The 19,532-nt window shown below is 28.6% G+C and overlaps 1 protein-coding gene across 1 annotated transcript in view; it reads left to right on the forward strand.

Annotated features, from left to right (window-relative positions):
• LOC113384491 (histone-lysine N-methyltransferase eggless) overlaps nucleotides 1-19,532 on the forward strand; it is a 29,835-nt gene that overhangs the window by 8,296 nt on the left and 2,007 nt on the right. Inside the window, exons 5-21 of the mRNA XM_026622206.1 lie at nucleotides 1,402-1,441; nucleotides 1,878-2,030; nucleotides 5,602-5,772; nucleotides 7,030-7,162; nucleotides 7,460-7,559; nucleotides 8,185-8,384; nucleotides 8,541-8,648; nucleotides 8,721-8,797; nucleotides 9,193-9,426; nucleotides 10,828-10,964; nucleotides 13,531-13,729; nucleotides 13,981-14,148; nucleotides 15,536-15,678; nucleotides 16,352-16,529; nucleotides 16,619-16,759; nucleotides 18,296-18,408; nucleotides 18,553-18,788. Of these exons, the coding sequence (XP_026477991.1) occupies nucleotides 1,402-1,441; nucleotides 1,878-2,030; nucleotides 5,602-5,772; nucleotides 7,030-7,162; nucleotides 7,460-7,559; nucleotides 8,185-8,384; nucleotides 8,541-8,648; nucleotides 8,721-8,797; nucleotides 9,193-9,426; nucleotides 10,828-10,964; nucleotides 13,531-13,729; nucleotides 13,981-14,148; nucleotides 15,536-15,678; nucleotides 16,352-16,529; nucleotides 16,619-16,759; nucleotides 18,296-18,408; nucleotides 18,553-18,788 (2,531 nt within the window). The remainder of the gene's footprint in view (nucleotides 1-1,401; nucleotides 1,442-1,877; nucleotides 2,031-5,601; nucleotides 5,773-7,029; nucleotides 7,163-7,459; nucleotides 7,560-8,184; nucleotides 8,385-8,540; nucleotides 8,649-8,720; nucleotides 8,798-9,192; nucleotides 9,427-10,827; nucleotides 10,965-13,530; nucleotides 13,730-13,980; nucleotides 14,149-15,535; nucleotides 15,679-16,351; nucleotides 16,530-16,618; nucleotides 16,760-18,295; nucleotides 18,409-18,552; nucleotides 18,789-19,532) is intronic.

The raw sequence follows: 19,532 nt of genomic DNA on the forward strand, positions 1-19,532 counted from the left end.
GTAAGTTTTATAAGACCATGGTATATATCGCTAAAAAAAATCCATAAAAATCGGCTTAATTTTTTTTTTCAACAGTTAATTACAAGAAAACGGCTCGGTAGATTTTCACCTAAAACTAATCAGTACCATTCCCAACTAATATCTTTCGAACAGTTTTTGATTTTTTAAAATCGGTTCGGTAGGATGAGCTTAAATGTGGACGAAAAGTTTAACACTTTTTTTCAAATTACAAAGAAACGGCTTGGCAGATCGAATGGCTTTTAAATTTTTGAAATCGGTTCAGGCGTTTTTGAGAAAACGTCGAACAAAAGTCTAATTTTGACAAATGTCAAAAACGATACCAATTTTTGCAAACTTTGACGAATTTTTAAAGCTAAACGAGTGGTCGTAGGGCCGTAATATTCTAGTATGACCTAGAAAACAATGGTATCTACCGTCAAAAAAAAATTATAAAAATCGTCGAATTTTTTTTTTTTTAAGAACTTTATTACAAGAAAACGGCCCGGCTGATCTTTACCAAAAACTAATCAGCACGATTCCCAACCAATATCTATCGAATGGTTTTTGAATTTTCAGAATCGATTCAGAATTGCGGGCTAAAACGTGGACGAAAAATTTTTCACTTTTCTGCAATTTACAAAAAAACGGCCCGGCCGATCGCGGCACAAACCTCAAAAACGATAGTCCTCATCGAGATACATCGAATGGAGTTTAAATTTTTGAAATTGACGTTTTGGAGAAAACGTCGATTTACGGCAAAAAATCTGTTTACACACACACACACACACATACTTTTTCCAAATTTGGTCTCATTCGATTCAGAATGACTTGAAACGTCGAGAAAACATAAAATTAGCGAATCGGATTTTTTTTATGAAAACATAAACTTCTCCTTCGGGAAGTTAATAATTATTGATTCTTTTTTATTTTTAAATTATTTCATAATTAAATGTAATTAATTCTATCTGCCTGGGCATGGTTTGATCACAAATTACTTAATAATTTTTGATAATATATAATACCTTAGTATTTATTTATTTATTCAAAGCCCAAGGCAATAATACAATATAATTATATTTTAAAGTGTACAAATTATAAACTAAAGAAAATATATGAGAAAATTAAAGTATTAAGAGTTCATAGATACAAATATATAACACTAAATAAAAACTAATAATATTAAACATTTGATAAACTATAAATCACTACTTAAAACAGTCATTTAAGGATAATTTTTCTGGCCTGATTTTTTATATTACTCACAGACCAAAGATATCAATCTCAGAGGCTTAATTTATTATTTAATTTTTATGATTTAAATATTTTTAATTAATATAAGAGATTATGCTTATCATAATTTTTTTTAATTTAATTTAATTATATATATTTTCAAAATTTTAGGACAAGGGTAGTGCCTTCTTCTAAGTCAAGTATAGTGCGGGTAAGAATGCATTATTATTTGTATAGAATGTCTTAAAAATGAAAGCATATTTTAGTAAAATGAGATTAATTTTTTGAACAAACACAACACTCATAGTGAACACTTCTGAAGTAATTTTTAAGATTTGTTTATACTATATTTTAAATTGATTGTGCCAATGTAAAAACATATCTTAAATCAATATGATTATTGAAGATATCTTTGATACATTTTGTCATCTTTATTTTTATTAAAATATGCAAATCTAAATAAAGCTATATTTATCAATTATCTATAACATGTTCTATGTTATGATGGTAATATGACTTTCCATGTTAATATTGTTATTAATATTTCTATTGTATCTATAATACATTCTTCAATTTTAATGTTTAAATAAACTTAGTTTTTATGTTTCTGCTGTTTAATTTTTTTTTATACTTTTATGTATTTTTAGAATAAAACTGCATCTCCATTGAAACAGACTAGCACAATTCCTATCATCAGACAAGTGCCAAGTGGATCACTTCAACAATATTCTCCATCTCGAATTAGGTACCCAGGGCCTCAATCTATACGAGCTGTTAGACCAGTGCATCCTCAAACAACGGTATATATAATAAGTTTTATAATTTTATTACTAATAGATTTGGTTAATATATAAATATCGTACGAATAAGTATAGAAATCGTACGAAATTTTTTTCGAAAATTTTATAAATTCTAACATACAATAAACAACTTTTTACCATATACTGCTTTAACATTATTTACACTCTGAAATAAAATTACATTTACTTTACAATTACAATTACTTTAACATTATTTAGACTCTGAATAGAAACCACAAAAACATTCAGACGTAGAAAATACATCAATGCTTTATAAAATAGATGAGGAGATGTATTCAGTTGCTTGTAATAATTAAATAAGACCTAGAGAAATCGTAAAAATATTTAATCACATGAATCGTGGATAAATCTCTGTATACAAAGCATATATAGTTTGCGAGTCAGTCCAACAACATAAGCTTTTTTGTTCGAAGATTGTTGGAAATAAATGAATAGAGCATCTTGAAACCCAGATACATTTTTGTCAAGTAGACCAAGTAATCCGAGATCGTTGTGTATATGTACCTGTATATGCATATTGATAGAAAACCGCATAGAAATAATTAGCACAAAAAATAGTACAAAAATAAAAACACACAAAAACCAAATTGCATAAAAAAAGACCATACACAAACAGGTTTTACTGTATTTATAAATTTCTGTGTGTATGAAGTCAACTGCCTCTAATTTTGTTTAATAGGGTCTGTTGAATGAAGTAGTTGTAATTATGCAGGATGAATTTGGGAAAAACAACTTATCATTATTTGCCTTTGGAAAAACATTATTATTGACAAATTTTTGACAATTTTTTAGACGGTCTGAATATGTTCTAAGCAGTCTGAATAATTCTAGATGGTATAGACATTTTCTAGATAGTATAAATATATTCTACATTGTCTGAAAATATTCTAGATAGTTTGACAATATTCTAGTTAATCTGATAATGTTCTAGATAGTCTGAATACATTTGTAAGTTGTCAGTCTAAATACGTTATAGATTCTCTGATAACGTTCTAGATAGTCTAGAAATATTTTAGTTAGCCTAATAAGGTTCTAGAAGTATCAAATTATTATCAATTTGTATTCAAATGCTGATCATAATATGTTAAATTGTGCATAAGAAAAATGTAATGTCAGCAAAAGATATATCAAAGATTAAAATATTTAATTTAGAAACATTATCTAATCAATCATATAATCATAATGACTTAATGCAATATTAAAAACAACTTCTAATTGAAAATCAATGCAATTGCATATGCATTATTTTTTTAGGATCATAGTAAAGAAAAGAAACATAATATAAAAGTATAATTGATATTATTTAGATACTTTTATATTATTTATCTTTTCTTTACTATTATATTATTAACTTACCGAAGAAGAAGTTTTCGCGAAAAATTGGATTTGCTAAATTTTATGTTCTCTTGATGTTTTAATCATTTTGAGCCGAATAAGACCAGATTTGGAAAAAGTATGTGTGTGTGCGTGAGCCGATTTTTGAAATTTTGTCGACGATTTTTCATAAAAGTTTTAGGCTACAATTTTGCATCAATTGAAAATTTGAAAACTGTTCGAAAGATATTGGTTGGGCATCGCATTGATTAGTTTTTGGTAAAAATAGTTTGAAAAAAAAAATAATACAATTGGCTTACAAAAAGCTATTAAATATAAAAATTCATCTACGTTTAGAATTTAGCCGCGTGCTTAAGTGATTCTAATCAGAATCGTGTCTATGTCGAAGATTATGAACGTTTTGAATTACGTTTGTATTCACTGATTACAGTTTACGTCCATACTTAAACAAAATACATTTTTAGATCCCGAAATGAATGAAATAAAATGTGTTAAACAAATTGATTCAACTTTTACATCAATTTATAGGTTTGTTTGAAAGGTATCACTTGGACGATTTGTTAGTGAAAGCGAGAATTTTATTTCCGAAATAACAGTTGAAAATTTTTCCCAAGATTGTTTCAAGATATCAACTGAAAATCGTTTTTAATTAAAGCGAAATCTTTACTTTGAATGAAATACATATTTTATCTAAATAGTATTCTTGCAGCGAATAGTATATTCGGCAAGCTCCAGAGACCGAATACCGAATACTCGGCAACTATTCGGCAAGTTTTTGACACCTAATCTTGTTTGTATTATTGTATTTACTATCAGTAATTGTTATATCACTAACGAGTTACATGTTTATTCAAGTTTTATGCTTAGACTTGCAATCACTATTCGGCTACTCTTTGTTATTTGGAATATTTGTCATCATTTATACAATTCGGTCGAAAACCGAAATACCACGATTATTTACATATATTCTAAATACTTCTTTCATAAACATTTAATATTTTTTTTATAAATACAATATGAAAATACTCCTAAGTACTAATTCCTGATTACGTTCATTCGCAGACAAGGATAAATATAATTTCATTATTTTTCCCCATTACTATTAAATAAATGTTGTAGTTTTTCAACGCGAATCTTTCTTTGCAATTGTAAAAAACCACGGGCAAATGTCTGTACATGGCAACAGATCTAGGACGACTTTAGGGAAGTCGGATATGACAAATTCTCGGATACAACTCCGCTTGGATCGACTCCGAGGGAGGATATGACCCACTCCGGAGTTACCAATTGTGGCAATCATAATGGTCTCAGAAATTACCATCGACAGTTGATAAGGCAGACATTTGAAAGATGCGTCGCCGGTACTAGACCGTGCGATCAGCACAAAGTTATTCAGAGTCACCAAGTCAAACGGTGAGCAAGGCAAGCCCGCCACCGATTGGTTTTGATCTAATAAAAGCATTCCTTCCATCTCTGGTCGGAACTCTATTTGCATGTATTAGCTCTAGAATTACCACAGTTATCCAAGTAATGTGGGTACGATCTAAGGAACCATAACTGATGTAATGAGCCATTCGCGGTTTCACCTTAATGTGGCTTGCACTGAGACATGCATGGCTTAATCTTTGAGACAAGCATATACTACTGGCAGGATCAACCAGGGTGCTATATATATATAATAGCATAGTGCGTAAATGTCCCTCGGCGTCACCCGAGAGACCACACTTTGTATAGAAAAGTTCGATGAATATTTCTAAACAACGAATTTTCTTACATATATATATATATATATATATATATATATCTGAGTCGTACGATATTCCCTGAACATAACGAACAGTTTACATCGCGACTAGATATTTTATATATTCTGCGCCTACACAGAGGCTAGACCTTTAACAACCGTCGAAATGGCGGTCCGTACATGAAATTTGCAGTCCGCAGACCCAGTTAATTTCAAGCAGTCTCTTTACCCTTCGTTAGATTGAAAACGTCGGGGCGAATTCATAAGAATTCATCGTTATAACTCACTTTTATTCTCGCTCGGGGAGAGTATTGAGTTGATTGCATTTGTATATTTTATTTTCTGCATAAGAGTTTTTGCGTCAACGACACATGCTTAGATGGTTATAAGCATCTAACATATATGTTATAACCACCAATGTTTTTAACAAGCACATGTTACGATTTATATCAAATAATTTCTCAACTGCAGCAGGTGCCTCGGAATGTATACAGGCCGATCAGACCCATGCCTCCTAAAGCCAGTGATTTGCCAGTTGTCTTTCGACCTCGTGCTGGTGATCTTTGTTATGCGCGAAAATCGGACGCAATGGCGTCTTGGTGTCGTGCACGTATTGTGGAGGTCTTGTCCATTGGTAATCCGGTAAGTTTCTAGTTTTATTGAAAGTTTGATTTTTAATTACTATTAATAATATAATAAAAATACATTTGTGATCCTATACTACTATGGTTCATGTATTTTTAATTTTTTAATCTAGGGATATATATTTATACGAACTTGCATTATCAAAATATCACCAATTTCAAACGAATCGGCAAATATATTAACTTCCCGTAGGTCTAGTTATAGTAATCGCAAAAAACTCGAGAATGAAAATTTTTATATATCTTTACATTTCAGAGATTTCTGAATATTTTGGCATACCTTAGAAAAAATGGATGTATGTGTGTGTATGTGTGTGTGCGCGTATGTATGCGTGTGCGGATACAAATTTTCGTCGACGATTTTGGGAACACGGATGAAGCGATTTAAATAATTCAAAAAACATTCTATTCGTATTGATAAGGAGACGTGCTGATTAGTTTTTGGCGAAGACAGGTCTAGACATTTCAAAGATACGGGCCAAAAATGGTAACTCGGTTTTTAAGAGTACGGAGCGTCAGATTTTAATAATTCAAAAAACATTTTACTTGTATTGACAGCATGAAGAATTTATCAAATTTTTATGAAGGCAGGTTTAGCGGTTTCGGAGATCTAGTGAAAAAAGTGAAAAAGTGACATTTCGCGGTCAAAAATGATCATTAGACATATGCACATCAAATTATCATGTTTATCCGTTAGACGGCGACGCGGCGCTAACGCGCTTTGACATTTCGTCTCTATGCAGTTAAATCAGTACGATTGCTTTGAAAAAAAGTTCAGAATTTCCAAAATATGTCAAAATAAAGAAAACATTTTTTTTTTTTAAAAAATTTGTTTTCAAAAAAAAGTAATTTTTTGTCAAATTTATAGTTTCTCAAAAATCTAGTTTGTTTGAAGTAAATTTTTTTTAACAATGTTTTTCTTTTCAAAAAAATAATAATTTTTGGTACGGAAAGTTCCAGCAATTTGTCTTAAGGCACGAAGCCATGCGCCCCACTAGTTTAGTTTTTAGCTGAAGAGAAATAAACAGTTGAAAAATTTAACATTTTCATAATCAATTATTATTGATTGTCGATTACAGTCATTGCTGTAACATATTTGTATTAATATTAGCATAGCAAGTAATATTTTGCATTATGCATACTAAAATTAACATTCTTTGAACGAGTATTGATATTAACCAATGCAATTCTTTGCTTACTATAATGTCATTTTAATTAAAAAATGTATAGTTACGTTTACATATTATTATTTTAGGCGGAGAATGTATTTAGTGTGGTAAAAGTTACATTTAGAACATCATCTGAAAATGAAAGCAGTTTTCTATACAGACAAGTCAATGGAAAACAAATTGCTTGTCCATCACCAAGTCCTGTACGTTTACCCACAGGTAAACTAATCTTAACTATTTATGCTACTTTGGTATGATATAATAAAGTCTTAATTTTATTCTTAACAACTAAGTATGGTATTAATTATACTTAATATTTTATTGTTCTGATGAGTGTTTTATATCATATAATAATTTGTTGTTGTTTTTGAATTAAATTTGTAGTAATATTATTTTGATTTACTTGCCAACATATAAAATGAATAACAGTAAAACAAATTCTTAGATTTTTGTCATTTTCATTTTCTTGCTATTGATCAAAATTGTTATATTTGTAACATTTAACTTATTTTTTAGGAACCAGAGTGATAGCAATATGCAGGGATTCAAATATGAAAAGGGATTCATTTTTTGCTGGAATTGTTGCGGAACCACCATTAAGCACAAATCGTCATCGGTAATATTTCTAAATATTTTTCAAACAAAATTATTGAATTTTTTGTAGAATATACTGTAATATTAGTTTTTAAGCTTAATTATGATTATTTATGGGATTCAGTTATTGATATATAAAATGAAAGAAATACATTGGTACCCCAACTTACGAGTGATTCAAGATACGAGCGCAAAGGAGTGACTCGTTTTTTCGACACACGAGCTTTGAGCGAGTTTTCTGAGCGAATGCTGATTTAAAATGATAAGATGAAAAATATCATCGGTTGTAACAACAACGATTTTCGTAAAGAAAAATTATACCACTGTAATTCCAAATGCAATGAATAACATTATTTACAACTATTTATATATTCAATATATCCTAATTGTTGTATTCATATTTATCATAAAGAGTTTATATTTATATACGTTTTTGGATTTGTAGTATTTTTTAAATCAATTTTCAACTTGCATCTTTATAAACATTTGTGAATATTATTTATTTGATATTAATTTGTTTACACTATTTGCTGAATAACTACAATATATAGATTTATATAATAATAATATAGATACTAGTAATTTTTTTCTTGTTAAGATGCTTTGTTAAGTTTTGATTTGTAAGATGTATTATTCTTATTTTCTAGATATCTAATATTTTTTGATGATGGTTATGCCCTGTATGTGGAGCATTCGCGAATTCGGCGCATTTTGGAATCTTCTGTTTGTGTTTGGGAGGATGTCAGTAAAAATGCTGCAGCCTTCATACACAAATATTTGAAAAATTATCCCGAAAGACCAATGGTTAGAACAGAAGTTGGCCATGTTATGAGGACTGAATATGCTGGTAAATCATTTATCATTTATAAGAAGTAGTAGCAATACTATTATTATATCTGGTATCTAATATAGTATGAGTATAAGTTTCAAATAAAAACAATTACGGGTAGTATTCGAATTGCTTCATTTATTAAATATAATTAGTTTTATTTAATATTTTCAGGTAACTGGTGTAAAACTCGAGTTATATCTCTGGATTGCAGTTTGGTTCAAATGTTTTTTGTTGATAATAATAGATCTGAATGGATATACAGAGGTTCTACAAGATTAGGTAGCCTGTCTTTCTTTATTTTATTTTTTTTTAACTAAGCAAGAATGTTTTATTTATTTCATAATTTTTTAGCGCCTTTGTATCTGGAAATCCAAAATGCTGATAATAGAAGAGATGGAAAACATAGACCTATGCATATAGTCAGAAAGGTACAGATAAATTTATTTATTTTCTAAAATTATTGCTCTTATATCAAATATATCAGCAAAGACATAATAGGATAAAACATTGCAAATGAGTAATAAATTTATTTTTAAAAATATCATATTTTTTGAGTTATAAATATTATGTCTTTTATGTGTTTTTTTGCGGAATGTTAAGTGATAGAAATTTTTTCTGCAAAAATAATTGTTGTTATTGTAATATTCTTCTAAATAAAACTTACTATAATCAAATGATTTTATAAAAATGTGTAAATGCTTGCTTAATTGAAACCGAATTTGATACATTGGTAAAATGTGATATTATTATATTACATTTTAGCAGAACATTATACTAATTGGAAAAATAATTCATCTATAGATGCAACTTTTTTTATATTTAGAATCAAAACATGCCGTATGTAGAGTATACAAGAATCGATGATGATGAAGTGTGGATTGCTGTACCTAAAAATCAAGAAGAAATAAAACCTAGTACAAATTCACTTGCGTCGAAGCAAGCAAACTCTGCCAATAAAGCTAAAAAGAGCACCACAGCAGTTTCAGTCAAAAATCAGCAACTTATGGAACCGCAAACTGTCAAGCCTCTTTATGAAGGATCTCAAGGAAAAGTTATAGTGAGTTATTACTATTTTGAACATTTGATTTAACTGAATGTGTGAATCTTAATTTGAATTTGTTTTCTTAGTTATAATGAGATGTTAGGTAAAATATTTGTAGGCAAATTCTTTAATCATTCCTCATTTTTTATCAATTTTTAATATATTTTCTAAATTTTAAATTTTTTGGTTTGATACATAAATATATAGCATAAAAAATAATTTAAAATATACTTTGTTTAAAATGTTTTGCCTCAATCAGTTATTTGAAGTATGACAATTGCAGCATTTGTAAGTTTAAATCAACCCACCGAAGGAAAAATTTATTTTCAATGGAAAATTCGATTGTTAATTTTATTTTTTCGATGATATTGTGAATCCATAACTATGTAATGTTTGTAAACAATGTAATTACTAATATTAAAAATTTGAAAGTCATTTTATGAAACTCCAAGTGGAATAGTTATGCGAGACGATTTTTAAAATTAACAAAAGATAAACGCAAAATTAGGTTGTTTTGCCTAAAAATCCTGAACAGATTTTGGAATTTCAAAAACTGTTTGAAAGATATTAAACGGCGCGGATGTTTTTTCGTAATTAATTGTTAGAAAAATAAATGTTGACGATTTTGTTGAAAGTTTGCTTGATGAAAGAGTATATGGTATTAACGATTATTCCAAAATATTGTATGACTACGAAAAATGCTTTAATCATAAGGTTTCATCACACTTTGGAATAATAATGAATTTGTTCAAAATTTCAAATTGTATCGTAACAATTTTAAAAGTAGCAAAATTTTAGTTATTATTTATTAAGTGGATTTATTACTTTCAAAAAACTGTTTTCCAAAATAAGCCAACAACTTTGCATTGATTTTAAAGAATGAATTAATAATAATTATTTTTTATGTATATTTTCACTTATTTAGTTGCCTGATAATTAAATTATAATATCAGTATATATATAAAATTAGATAGTAAGAAAAATTAAGAAGAGCGCAATAATTTTTTAATAAAAACAAGGGGGCGTGGCACTGAAAAGTTGGAAACTACTGGTTTGAGGCAAAATGCTACCTACACCTGGTTAAAATATTATTTTTATAGCAATAATTTAAATTTAATGAATTTTATAATATTTATTTATTTATTTATTTATTTATTTATTCAACGCCCAAGGCAATAATACAGTATAATTACATTTTAAAGTGTACAAATTATAATCTAAAGATAATTTGTGAGAAAATTGGAGTATTGAGTGTTCATAGATAGATAGCTTTGTATAACACTTAATATGAACTACAAATATATAACACTAAATAAAAATTAATAATATTAAACATATTATAGTTATAATTTTTGTAATCATATAAATGTTTTTAATTTCGTTTCACATTTGACATTGCAATTTTTTATTTTTCAGTTTTATAGGGCGAAAACGCCGATGGAAGTACAAAAATTCAAAACACACAATTGTGGAAAAGAATGTCTTCGCGCATTGCCTTACAGTTTGAAAGGATACAGTCCTTTATCTAAGCCCTTGCTCTCAGGATGGCAAAGGTTAGTTAATTTTTTTATTCATTTATCTATGAAATGTATTTATTTTTTTAGAATTGCTATACAAGTTAAAACTTAATGAAGAAAATTGCTTAATCCTTTCACGGTTTAAGTGATATAAATTGAATATTTTTATTATCAAAATATATATTTTAGTAATATATATATATATATATATATATATATATATATATATATATATATATATACAGGGCCGGATTTAGAAATTTGGCGCCCCGGGGCACTGACAAAAATGCCGCCCCATCCCTGAAATTTTACGAACTTTCGAACTTTTTTTAAAGTAATCGCGCTGCTTCAGCTGCGTAGGGACAAAATATAGAAGCGCGGAAGCGCCGCGTCGCAGTCTAACGGATGAAACAATGTTTCAGAACGCATATGAATGTAAACAAAATTTATACTTATTATTATAATATCTTTAAAATATCTGATAATTTAATGTAAATATGTTTTATGATCACTTTTGTCCGTCAAATGTTTCTTTTTTAATTTTTTTTATTGGATCATCGAAACCTTTAAAAATGCCCCCCACAAATTTAAGCAGTTATTTATTCTGTAAATTTTTTTGAATGATATTGGACGCTTTTTTTTCAAAAACTGAATGATCATTTGTGGCATTTTGGAATTTTGGCCCGTATCTACAAAACAGTTGGACCTGTCTTGGCCAATAATCAGCACGTCTCCTTATCTATAGGAATTGAATCATTCAATAGGTTGATCTGTGTTCTCGAAATCGGCTTGAATAATTAAATAATATTAGATTTGTATTGATGGGGAGGCGTGCTGATTAGCTTTTGGTACAGGCAATTACGAAAAATGGTAATTGAGTTTCGATATTTTTTCTCTGAAACAGCTACGCAGCGCGATTTCTCTGGAAAAAGTTCATATTTTCGAAAAATTTCAAAATACAAAAAATGTGTTTTAAAAGTCTTTTTTTCATTTCTCAAAAAATTTAAAGCTCTTTATAAAATGTAATTTTCAGTATGGGATGTTTCAGTAATTTGTCTTAAGGCACAATGCCATGAGTAGATTATTTAAATTAAAATCCTAAATTTGGATTCGATCCAATCCAAAAATTGTCGAATAACCTATTCCTAGATATAACAGACCACTACTTAAATAAGAAGATTCGGTTCATAATATAACTTTTGAACACACACCTGTCCAAATGTCAATGTAATGTTTCAGTATATAAAATGTAATTTTCAGTATGGGATGTTTCAGTAATTTGTCTTAAGGCACAATGCCATGAGTCACTAGTTTAAATTTTCTTTCGTCGCTATAAGCGAAACAAATTCGTCATTTTAAGAGGGCTCGAGAACTGAAGTACATATTTTTCTTAAACTTTCAGCTTGTTTACGGATCTTTATATTAGCCAAATTGCCAAATTTGATAACTTATTAAACAATTTGAAAATTTACGTTCGGAGAGGGAGGCAATGCAAAATAATAAATTTTAGTTATCGGTTATTTCAACTCAAATTTTGCATTGCAATCGTACTATATTTTGTTGATTATATTTTTTGAAATAAAAAATGTTGTTAGAAACAAGTTGATTATATTGTATAGAATTTTTTTCTCACAATCCAAATTTTGCCGCCCTCCGAAATTTGCCGCCCTGGGCAGTAGCCCCGATTGCCCCTACTGTTAATCCAGCGCTAATATATATATATATATATATATATATATATATATATATATATATACGAGGTCTGTTCAAAAAGTACCCGGAATTTTCGTTTTTTCAAAAAAATATTTATTTATTCGTCTACATTAATGTGGTCCCCTTCAAAGTAGTCCCCCCCAGATATAATACACTTATGCCAGCGTTTTTTCCAATTTTCGAAGCACCCTTGATATTCACTTTTTGATATGTCCTTGAGCACTCTCAGCGATTTTCTTCAATCGAGGAAAACCGCCGTCCTTTCATGGGTCTCTTCAACTTTGGGAATAGGAAAAAGTCACACGGAGCCATATCTGGTGAATTTTTGCACTTTGCAACACTTTATTTCATTTTTTACGCAAAATTTAATACAAATTCTTTGACTTTTCAATTCTTCCATTGTAAAAATCGCCGAGCTCAGAAAAACACGTCGAACCTTAGCGACTACCACAGACAAAGTAAACAGTGAATATAGCTGAAAATTTCATCATACTTTAGGGGCATGTATACCAACACAATAAAAAAAAAATTTTGACAATCAGACACTCCAGACCCGCGAAATTTAATTATTAGTAATTCCGGGTACTTTTTGAACAGACCATGTATATATATATATATATATATATATATATATATATATATAATACATATGTGTATAGTAAAATATATATAGTAAAGACACTTCTTTTTCTTTCAATTGGCAAATGAATTTACTTAAATTCATCTAAATTTAAATTGAAAATTTAACTTTTTGTATTTTAATCCTGTATACTTTTATTTTATGCGATTGAGTAAAACAAGGTAACATTTAATTCATAATATATATTATTAGATTCAATTAAATTACCCAATTTATAGAAATTAATAGTTTTTTTTTTATTATATATAGGTTACTGGTTAAAGGAAAATCGAAAAAGGTGGTAGTCATTTACAGAGCCCCTTGTGGAAGAAGACTGAGAAATATGAAAGAACTGCATACTTACTTAAGACTGACAGGTTGTACTTTGGGAGTTGATTGTTTCGATTATGATTCGTGGGTTCACTGCCTTGCTGAATTTGTTTTGGAAAGATACAAATTACTTCGGGATGTAAGATTTATTAATATACTTTTTCTTATTTCTGATAAAGTGTACCACTAATTCAACAGGTATAACACTTGGAATTCAGTTTTTGTTAAATAATAAAGAATAATTATTCTGATAATTTAACATAAAAAATAAAATACGCTATTTGCCCAAATATTTTTATTAATTATAAGTTTAAAATATCTTTTCAGTATAATGAAAGTTTTAGAAAATTTGAGAAAATCAATGCAAAATGATTTATTTATTATTTTTAGGATTTGTCTAATGGAATGGAAAGCATGCCGGTGCCTTGTGTGAATTATTACGATCATGACATGCCTGAATATTCTAGTTATTCTACAGTTCGTATACCTACGGAAGGTGTGAATTTGAATCTCGATGAAGAATTTTTATGTGGTTGTGATTGTGAAGACGATTGCCAGGTACTGCCAGATTATTAATAAGATAAATGTTATTTCAGTAGATAAAAAGAATAGTTAGTAAAGGTCTGCTACAATTGCTGATGATTATTCATTATGATCATGAGTCTAGTCTATTAACTTATTTAACTTGTATAAACTTTATATAAGTATTTTTTTATTTATTAACTTTCCGAACGAGAATTTTGTTTTCGCGGGAAAATTCAATTTGCTAATTTTATGTTTTTCCAAATTATTCTGAATCGAATGAGACCAATTTTGGAAAAGGTATATACGTGTGTGTGTATATGAGCCGACTTTTATACATTTTATCGCAGTTATCTCAAAAACGGCTGAATCTATTCCAAAAGTTTAAAAACCATTTGATGTAACTCAATAAGGACTAGCATTGATTAGTTTTTTGATACGATCGGTTATGCCGTTTCTTTTGAATCATCAGAATCGTGCAAGATTGTTCATCTACGTTTTAGCCAAAATCCTGAATCAATTCTGGAAATTCAAAAACTATTCGATAGATATCACTTTTGTAAACCGTGCTGATTAGTTTTTGACAGAGCTCAGCCAGGCCAGGCTGTTCTTTGAAATTGATTGTTGAAAAAAATCGAAGATTTTTATGAAACCTTTGCATAGTGCCTTTAGTCTTATGAAAAGTGGTTCAATTACCAAAATTAATTAAAATACTATGTGTATGTATTAGGCACTTATTAGTGGTATAATAAAAAAACTGGTTCAAAATAATCTGCAATAGTTTTTCACATTATGATCTCTACACCAACTCTGTATACTTACTCATAAGTTAATATATTGATTTTTCATTGATAACTTATATGTGTTGGGAAGTTCAAGCAACTTGCCTTAAGGCAAAATGTAAGGTGACCATAGTTTTCTGTCAAAACTGGGACGGCAACTTTTAGTTATGATAATCCTGAACGGGGGGTACATAATATCAGTTTTTTTTATATAAATCTTTTTTTTATAAGAATTGCGGATTTTTAGTAAGAACTTCATTATTCGATTATATGCAGACTTTTTATCTATAATATTTTATCTTACATCGATCTCAATGTTTTTCGCGCTTTTGAGCCTTGTATAATATTTCATTCAATTTTATTTATAAATAATTTTAAACAAATAGCTCTTGTTCGTTTGTTTTCAAAATTTTTGTTAATTAATCTGTTAATTTTCGAAAAACCGTGACAATTCGGGACAAAAGATCTAAATCCGGTACAAAATAATGCTTTTAAAAAAAACAGGACACAAGGGCAAATCCGGGACTGTCCCGGACAAACCGGGACGTATGGTCACCTTACAAAATGCCTCTTACAACTGGTTAATTTAATTTGTTCATTGAATTGATTAATCAACTTTGTATAATATGTAATATTAACAGGATAAAACTAAGTGCAGTTGTTGGAAATTAACAATAGAAGGTGCAAAATGTATACAGCCCGAATTATCTGAAGAAGAAATTGGTTACCAATATAGACGATTGTTGGAACCTGTCACCACTGGAATTTATGAATGCAATTCTAGGTTGGTGAAATAATGATATACACCTAAGTCTGTTTTTACACGGAGATTGGTTCCAGAAGAAGTCGTGTAAAAAAAAAACGTGTAAAAAAAGACATTGATCTTATACAAAAATGGGTGATTTGTTCCTAATCTCTAAAACCTATTAAAATTGGTGAAAAGCAAGAATTTTTAAGAACAAGGATTAAATTAGTGCTATTCACATTTGCTTTGACCAGTAAAAATTGTTTGTACGCGCTAAAGGGGAATTCACTTAAATCTTTAAGCTAGTGTTCGCAAACTATCGATACTATCGATACTATCGATGGTTTCAGACTTTTTTCTTTCATAAATACTTTTTTGTGATATGAACATACTTCGCAAAAATTAAATTTGACAAAAAAATTTAAGTACATAAAATTTCAAATCGTGCTAAATGGAATAAAATCGTGTAAAAAAAATTAAAAATATTCAATTTTCAAACCGTGTTATATCAAAACCGTGTACAAAAAGACCGTGTAAAAACAGACTTAGGTGTATTATTGGTTTAATTTGTATTTTACCTTAAATTATAATTTTATAATTGTTCATTAAAATTTATGATGTGGTATAAATGAAGTACAGATATAGGACTAAATAGATCAAAATGAAATAGATTAAACTTACATGTAAGCATTTAAACTTTTTTATTTTGTAGATGTAAATGTTCTGCGACATGTTTGAATCGTGTCGCTCAAAGACCACTGCAAGAGAAATTACAAGTATTCAAAACGAAAGACCGTGGATGGGGAATCAGGTGTATGAACGATCTACCTCAAGGAACTTTTATTTGTATTTATGCTGGCAACCTGCTCACTGAAGCTAAAGCCAATGCGGTAATGAAACTTATATAATACGTAATACCAGTATTTAAATGATACTATTAATCATGTTTTTTAATTTGTATGAAATTCCATATTTTCAGGGAGGAGCGGCATACGGCGATGAATATTTTGCTGAACTGGATTATATAGAAGTTGTAGAAAAATTAAAAGAGGGTTATGAAGAAGATGTTATAAATCCTGATTTAGATCAAGATGCTTCACCTTCCACTCCAGAAGATCCAGTAAGTTTTAATTGACTAAACAAAATATAACTAGTTGGTATTGGTATTTTGTCTTGAGGCAAGTTACATGAACTTACTGATACGTGTAAATAATCGACTTAATCAATAAAAAATAAATTAATTTATGAGTGATTAAAAGTTTTCCGAGTGGATTTATTACACATTATTGAAAAGGAACAAACACGTTATCTCGGAGTATTTTCTAAAAGCAAATTTTCAAAAATCAATAATTTTTATTGAACCAGTTTCCATAGGACTACTCAAAAAAACTACTCATTTTCTCAAACTTTGATGAATTTTTAAAATTAAGCTACTTGTCGTAAGGCAGTAATATTTCAGTAAGTTCATTAAGACCATGATATATATCGCCAAAAAAAGTTCTATAAAAATCGGCTTAAATTTTATTTTCAACAGTTAATTACAAGAAAACGGCTCGGTAGATTTTCACCTAAAACTAATCAATATCATTCCCAATTAATGTCTTTCGAACAGTTTTTTATTTTTTTTAAATCGATTCTGTAGTATGAGCTTAAATGTGATTGAAAAGTTTAACACTTTTCTGCGATTTACAAAGAAACGGCTTGGCTGATCGTCGCGCATAATTGATAAACGCTAGTACTCATCGAGATACATCGACTGGCTTTTAAAATTTTGAAATCGGTCCAGCCGTTTTTGAGAAAGCGTCGATTTACGGCAAAAAATCTGTTCACATACACATACACACACACATACGTTTTCCAAATTTGATCTCATTCGATTCAGAATGGCTTGAAACGTCGAGAAAACATAAAATTAGCGAATCGGATTTTTTTATGTAAACAAACCTTCCTTGGGGAAATTAAATACGGATATGAAAGATCTATTTAGTATCCTAATTCTTAATAAAATAAAATGAACATAAATATATTAGTATTAAAAAGTATAGACTTGACTAATAAGTATATTGTTATAATAATACTCTAAAGAATGTAAGCATGAGTTAGTAAATTTATATAATTGGAGGATTCCAAAACATTGTTATATTTTGAAGGGAACCTCATGCATTTAAACTAAGTCAAAGTGAAGTAAGAAATAAATGGAACACTATATCCAAGTTCGACAAATATAAACATTTTCTCAAAGGTATTTTCATAAATTTAATAGATGATGCTATCTAAAATATAAAATAAGTATCTTATTTCTTCAATGAACGTCACTTTTGAACAATTATAATTTAATATTAACAAACTTCAATTAATAGCCTTTTAGTATATATTATTAAGCAATATCATAAAGGCAGATTGCTGATGATAATTCAGTTTTATTAAATTTCAACTAAAAAAAATCTTATTAAAAAAATTATTTACTATTAATATTCTACATTACATATTCTTATTTTATTCTTGTATAACTGTACAATATAATATGTTATTTACTATTGTTTTCTTCAAAATTAAATTTTCATATTTCTATTTAAAAGCTACAAGTTTCAGCGATTCAGGATGATTTAACATATTCCTAAATTTTTAATAACGGTCTCTTCTAATGTTCTCTTAGGACGATGACGATGAGGAAGAATATGAAGATTATGGCTCTATGACCAGAGACTCTGATGAGGAATTTCTTCCAAGCCTGAATACTCAATCAAATCATACAGGAGCTGCAATTAGGTAACAATCTTAATTGTTACTTATATGTTTCAAATACCTATATCTTATATTTATTTATAGCTATATGTTTCAAATGAATTTGAAATGGTTTAGATACTTTTCTTGTCTTAATCAAATTTTTTATGTTATTTTACTTTTATGCAGTACAAGACTTAGTAAAAGGAAACGTGATTCGGCAGATACTGATAGTAATAGTAATAGTAATATTTTAACTAAACCGAGTTCTGAAGATGGAAAACATAGTTCAGAGAATGAATGCAGTAATGATGCAGAGAAATTGAAAATTAAACCTGATCCTGATAACCAGCATGATTTGGAAAGCAGACTGTCTTCTTGGGATCTGGACACTACAGAATGCATCACTATATCAGATGAAGATGGTATTTTATTGCTGTTTTTCTTTTATTTACATAAGAATTGATTTAGTCTAGATAATTATCTATTTGATTGGTAGATATATAACTGTTACGGTAAAAGTGAATATTTCGGCGAATGTGCACATTCACCGGTGAATGTGCACATTTGCCGGCTCATTTGGCGAATGTGAGTTCAACGCGCGGGTGAAATACTAAATCATATATTTATATTTATATTTATATTATTTATTTTAGTCATATGCATATTAATATCCATTATTCATTATTCACTATTAACTATTAACTATTTATCATTAACAATTTATCTATTAACTATTAACTATAAACTATTAAGTGTTTAATTAATAGTTATTAACAATTTAACCATTAACTATTACCTATTTAACGATTCTTGATTTACTATTTACTATTAACTATTTAGTTATCACTATTTACTATTTTACTATTTAACTATTTACTATTAACTATTCACTATTTACTATTAACTATTCAGTTATCACTATTCACTATTCACTATTTTACAATTCAACTATTTACTATTCACTATTCACTATTTTACTATTCAACTATTTACTATTCACTATTCACTATTTTACTATTCAACTATTAACTATTCACTATTTACTATTCAGTTATCACTATTCACTATTCACTATTTTACAATTCAACTATTTACTATTAACTATTCACTATTTAAGTATCCAAAATTCAACTATTTTTAATTCACTATTTACTAACAACTATTCA

The sequence above is a fragment of the Ctenocephalides felis genome, unplaced genomic scaffold, assembly GCF_003426905.1.
Source record: "Ctenocephalides felis isolate EL2017-DRISC unplaced genomic scaffold, ASM342690v1 CF-g0.4_SCAFFOLD_03571, whole genome shotgun sequence".
Taxonomy (NCBI): Eukaryota; Metazoa; Arthropoda; class Insecta; order Siphonaptera; family Pulicidae; genus Ctenocephalides; species Ctenocephalides felis.